At 40.2% G+C, this 6,242-nt stretch overlaps 1 protein-coding gene across 1 annotated transcript; it reads left to right on the forward strand.

Moving 5' to 3' along the window:
• Positions 1 to 1,082: 1,082 nt before the first annotated feature.
• On the forward strand, positions 1,083 to 5,396 carry CLDN34 (claudin 34). Its single transcript, XM_010394708.4, has 2 exons — positions 1,083 to 2,942; positions 4,322 to 5,396. Exon 2 carries the CDS (start codon positions 4,367 to 4,369, stop codon positions 5,009 to 5,011), a length of 645 nt encoding a protein of 214 aa, XP_010393010.1. The 5' UTR covers positions 1,083 to 2,942; positions 4,322 to 4,366; the 3' UTR covers positions 5,012 to 5,396.
• Positions 5,397 to 6,242: the final 846 nt, after the last annotated feature.

The raw sequence follows: 6,242 nt of genomic DNA on the forward strand, positions 1-6,242 counted from the left end.
GAGGAGCTGCAGACTTGCCATCCCTTGAAGCATTCAGGGCCAGGTTGGATGGAGCTCTGAGCAACCTGGTCTGGTGAGAGGTGCCACTGCCCACGGCAGGGGGATTGGAACAAGATATCTTGAAGGTTCCTTCCAACCCAGACCATCCAAGGATTCTATGATTCTGTCTTGCTTCACTTTAGTAGGGTATTTAGTTAAAAACACATCTGTGAAGGAAAGCCCTTCCAAATGAAGGAAATAAAAGATGTATTAAGAGAGAAAAGAGGTGAGAAGTCTGTAGAAGCAGCTCTCAGTTTTTTAACTACTGTTTCTAGACTTTTCAAAGACCGTCCCCAGAAGCTGCTGGAGTGGTTGTTGGATTGAACTGAGTAGATTTTAAATGAAAATGAGGATGAAATCATGGGATACTGAAAGATGGCACTGCAGCCACCTCTCAAAACCACTACTCACTTCTTTGGGTGAAAAGGGTTTTCAGTCATGCTTTTCATCCACTGACGCAGACACCACACAGACCTAGCTTGTTCCTCCTGGCCAGATTGCCTTTGTAGGCTGATGCCATGCCATGAAGTAGCTGGTCTGCAAAGCTGGAATGCTGAAATCTGCAGCTCTGAGTGAGCTCCTGAATCAAGAACTGCATGCCAGTGACACCACCTAATTACTCAGAAGATCTCCTGTAGCTGACTGAATATGAGTTCATTTGCCTTAGGACATTTCATCTAGTGATTGTGTTACATTGTTGTATTATTCAGACCATACAGGTAACCTTACTACACTAATTAAATTAATTCAAAATATTTATATAATTACTAAAGCATGAAACCAGTCAATGCTGCGTTAGCACAGCCTGCTATATAATCTGGGCTTTGAACTGTATTTTATCCAATATAGTTCAAAGATGGAGGGACTGAGCTTTCACATTTTTCTCCCAGCAGGCTGAAAAGGGCATTTGTACAGGGACGGAAAGTTTTAATTAAAAAAAATTTGGGGGGGGGGGGGGGGGGGGTGTTGTTTGTTTTTTTCTTTTCTTTTTTCTTTTTCTTTTTTTTTTTTTCTGTGGATGATGACTTGGTGACAGATCAAATTCTTGCTTTCCAAAAGGGATGCCTCTGTCCTTGAAATCTACAGGAATGGCACTGCTGGTGTTTGAGCCAAGTTCAGTACCTGCATCACCCACCTCCTGAAGATGGACACTTGTGCAGGGTCACCCCCAAGGTGTGACCTTTTTCAGAGTCCAGCTGAGGCAAAAGCTGACAAAGCCCTGACCCAGGCGCTGCTGTAAACCCCAGCCTACTACAACCTACCCCACCTCCCTCCTTTCCTTCCTCCCTCCTTCCCTTCTTCCCTCTTGAGGTCTCACAGCTAGGGAGTCGCTGGAATGGATGAAATCCTGGAGGAAGACGCCCTCTGCAGCTCGCTCCCTGTTTTATTTGGCATCTACAAGAGAAATGTCTTGTTTTGGGTTTTTTTTAAATAGTTGCCACGGTAGCTCTGAAAAATCAATGTATCTTTCTACAATTGGAGGAAAAGGAGTTTCCCTGATCCTCTTTGCCCAAAGGCTTCCTTTAAAATCAATGCTTCTGGCAAGTGATACATACCTGTTGTCTTTTCATTATACCAGCAAGATGTCTATCATAATGATAGAGACTGGAATCATGAACTAGAACTTTGTTTTAATTTTGACATGTTTTCATATGTCAAGAAAAATCCTGTAACTATTTTACCTTGATCTTTTGTTCCTTATTTTCATGCTGAATCTCAGTACCAGGAGGTCATCAAGTATAGGCTTCTGTTTGATTTTCCAAAACACACAAGTATGAGAACTATAATTTAATTTCATCATCGATCTCAAAAGTACTTCTTTTGAACCTTGGTTTTTCTCTAAGTCACTGATACCAGGTTAGTTCAAATAAGCTCCAGTGGGCAGGGTGTGGAGAAATGAGCCAAAATGAATCATTTCCTACATAAGCAATTTTTTGTGTGTCTAGACACCTGATAACTCACCTAAAGCTCATATTTGATAGCTGGTTATTCTCCAATGTTCTCAGAAATTTTGTATAAGCCTTAAATTCTTTCCCCCTGTGTGGTTTTTCGGTGAATCTTAAAGGAAGGAAGAACTTCCCCTAATTTTTAACTTTATAGTTCAGTTCTGGACACAATTCTAAGTATGTCAGCACATACAGGTTTGATAGTAGGCTCAGAATCGTATTTAATCTCATTTAATTCTGTGAGCAGACAGTTGGGTATGTTCAACCAATGAAGTTATATGCTGATAAAATACTCTGAAAAGCTCTTGATGATAAGGATTCACCTGCTGACATATCTTTTATGACCTTGATCAACAGCAAGTTGTTTAAATGAATGTTTATGTGAAGTGTTACAGACATATGGGCTCTACACAAAATGGCATCTTCATGTGGTTCAGGTTTGGCTTCTGTGTGCTCCACTGATTCCAACAGAAGCTGAAGGGAGTCAGCACAGGACTCCTCTGCTCGTGCTCTTTCCTGTCTGGCACCTTCCCAACACTGGACAGGAACAGAAACAATGCTATTTTGATGTGGAACTGGGACAGAAAGAAAACCATCCAAAATGTCCTGTGGGGCTACTGTGCTCTATGCCTGATAAAAACAGTTAATTAGAAAGGGGGGTTTATAATCACTTTGTAAATAACACAGCACATTGAGAGTGTTTATAAATTGGTTTCCATTTAAGTAGATAAAAATACAAGAGACTCTTCCGGAGCAATATTTTCCATGCTGGAGAGGATTAAATGTACACTTGCAATAATGGAGATTAATATATCCCACAGGAAATCAGTCCTATTGGAGATACATAGATGAATTGGGAGGCCAAAATTATAAAATTGCAGATGTTGCTGTGTTTGTCTGGCATCAAAAATCACTCTATCCCGTCCTCTCATGGCTGGCATCACCTTCAGGACTGAAGTAAGTATGTAGTGGGCACCAGTATGAGAAGATGGACACTGTCTGCTTAAGGCCATATTGTTATGAAGATATTTCTTTTTTAAGATTTCCACGGGTGGATTTTTGCAACAAAATTGTATCGCCAACTGAATCCATTTAGCTTAAGATTAGTAAATAGAAAAGTTGTTGCTTTAGTCTTTATGTTTAATGTTTCGTGCACAAAACATTGTGGCAGAGTCACATTAGAGTCTTATTAGAGTCAACTTGGTACAGCATTACTCCAGTCTTGAATGAAATAGGAGCAGTACAAAAGATATTTTAGAAAATTTATAAAATATACAGATCCCCAGAACCTGTCAGATCTACACAAAAAAATTGAGGCCACATCTTCACTGATCATAAATCTTTCCTGTAAGTATTCAAAAAAGTGTACAAAAGACATGGGAAGTTAAGTGTTGATTTGTTTCTCTTTTTTTTTTGTTTTCTTTTTTGAAAAAAATACAATTAAACCCTAATTTGCACTCAGAATGTACAGTCAGCAAACAAATCTTAAATCTTTTGCTAGGCTAAATGACTAAAATGTTTTCCAGCAGAGTTTTAGGATGATTCAAACTGGGGAAGCTGGGCAGTTTATAAACAAGTAGGATTTGCAAAGGTAAAACACTAAAAAAAACTTGGATGAAGTTTGAGTGTGGGAAAGCGAAGACAGCATATCCAGGCTCCAGCCCCCACACAGTGTTACATTTCTGATTAATTCAAATGTTTCTGCTAATGAATTCATGGCTAATTAACCTGAAAATGGTCAAAGTTCAGTGGCTGTTGTTAGCCTTTGTGGCCTGGATTTGTTCATGCCTCTGAACTACATTTTCTGTCTGACACTGGTCCCAGCAGCTCTCGGTAAAGGCAGCACAAAAGCTGAAGTCTGTACAGACTGGGCTCCGGCATCAGCTGCCAGGAGAAAGGAGCACAGATTCTGCTTTGTAGGATCTCTTGCAACAGTCAGGGACCTGAGGATTTTCTCAGATTTTGTTCCTGCTAGCCGGTAACTCTAGGGCTCCTGATTATGTGTAATGTGTATAAGAATCTTTGAACATACTGGTTAATTAACAAAGAAAACAGTAACTTGGAAAAACCCGTGAATTTTCCTTTTGTGAATGTAAAAAGGAGATCATAAGGGGAGCTTATCAGAAACTTTCTCCTCCGTGTGATACCATGACCCAAACAGAATTAAAACTTCTATGTTATTTGTCCATGGATATTAAATTTCAACAGTTCATTAAAGCTGGGGAAAGATGACTGCTATCCTCCCTCTGCACACACATTCTCTTTTTCACTGATAGGTTCACCTATTCACCCAAATAATAATTGCCTTTGTCATTTTATTTTTTGTTTCTTTGCAGTGCCTCTCTCTCTTCACATGGCAACTGTGTCTGTGACAGAGGAGGATGAGCTCCCTGGTCAGCACCTCGCACCTCCAGCTTGCTGCCTTTGCTCTGGGCACGGTAGGCTGGATCCTGTGCACAGTTTCAATGGGAATTGTGGAATGGAGAGTGTGGCATGTGGACAACACCACCATCATCTCCTCTGGCATTGCCTGGGTGGGGATTTGGAAAGTCTGCTTCATCAGTTATCTTCACGTCTCGCCCGGCTATAGAGAACAGTTCTGCCATAAATTCAGTAGCTATGACTCCTTCATCCCCCACGAAATTTATGCAGCTCAGGGTCTCCTGTTGATTGCCATGTTTGTGGGCTTGCTGGGACTGGCTGCTACAATATTTGCTCTGAGAAATGTGTATATGGGAATCACTCACAAAACCCTCATTGCCCCTTTCTTTCTGGTGGGTGGCTTCTTCTACATATTTGCTGGTCTGTGTGTCCTGATTCCCGTGAGCTGGAATTTCTATTCTGTAACTCACAACCAGAGCATAGCTTTTCCTCCTTCTTACTACATGCCCTCCAGTCCAGCAGCGCAGGAAGCTGGTGCTGCCATTCCTGTTGGGATTGTGGCTGTCATCCTGCTGCTACTGAGTGGGATGTTTTCTCTCTCATACAGATTTCCCATGACCGCAAACACCATCATGAAATCCTGAAAGGACAAATCCCCCTGTGCTATTTCAGAACAAGAGCATAGTCAAGAGATAAGGACAGCAGCATGAGTGGTTGCAAAGTTAAGGAGCTGCAGAATTTGATTTTATTCTATAGTAGCCAAGCTGTTTTCATATATGAACCAGCTGAGTCACCATCTTAGTAGTCACATATTACCAGAGGTTCATCTTTGAGATAATTGCTGTTGAGCAGCAACTGTGATTAAATTTTGCCAGTTGTCCTCTTTTGTATATGCAAACATTATTGATTTTTTTTTTTTGGTGTAAAATATTTACCATGCTCAAAGAACTGACTTTGAATGAACTGTCCTGTAAGAAAAATGTGAATTAACATGTATTAAATGTGAATGTCTTTCCTTGTCAGTACTAAGCTCTTTTGTCTTTTATTTAGTTTCATCTGTAGCAAAGTATGTTCCGTGACAAGTCAAGACTTTTAAAACCAATAATACGAGTGTCATCATGGTTGTGTCAAATGACTCTTCCCTGAATTGGCTTAAAATGTCTTGCCAGTTTCTCCTCTTCCTCTAGGGCACATAAAGAGCCATTCCTTTATTGCTTCTGTTTTTCTTCCAAGCTATTCGCATTTTATGTTGCAACATGTTTGCCCATGGGGAAGGTGCGCTCTTTAGTTCCTAACTTAGGGAGAGCCAAAAAGTCTGCAAGTGATTGCTTCTTCATCTGACACTTCACTGAATTCAAATGTATTGCAAAAGCCGGAAATAACTTGTACAAGTTGTTACAAAACTGATGTCAAAATCAGTGCTCTCAGTAACCAGGAATACTCAGTGCAACTTTCAGGTTGTGATTCATCTGATGTAGAAATCTATATCCAAACCGGTCACTTCAGGCTCTGTTTATAATCAGTGTAGAGACAAAGCCTCTTGCCAAGATGCCTAGAATGGCTGGGAGATGGCATGCTCCCTAAAAACTTGTTTCTCTTAACCCACTGTAATAGCCATAATAACCACAGTTGCTAAGTCTGGCACATATAACCAAACTTCACCTAAGAAAAAAAGAAACATCCCAAATGCTGCAATAAGGACAATTTTTAAAAATTAGTTTAGAAGTTGAGAGGAATGAGCCAACAGTGTTGACAAACAGATGATCTCTTGAAAGAGGTCCTCAAGAAGTTACTACATTTTTAAAGATATGCTACAGGAATATAAGTAATTTAGTTTTACCCTTTTAATTGTCCTCCATTTTTAAAAATAGTCAT

Source organism: Corvus cornix, chromosome 1 (genome assembly GCF_000738735.6).
Source record: "Corvus cornix cornix isolate S_Up_H32 chromosome 1, ASM73873v5, whole genome shotgun sequence".
Classification (NCBI taxonomy): Eukaryota; Metazoa; Chordata; class Aves; order Passeriformes; family Corvidae; genus Corvus; species Corvus cornix.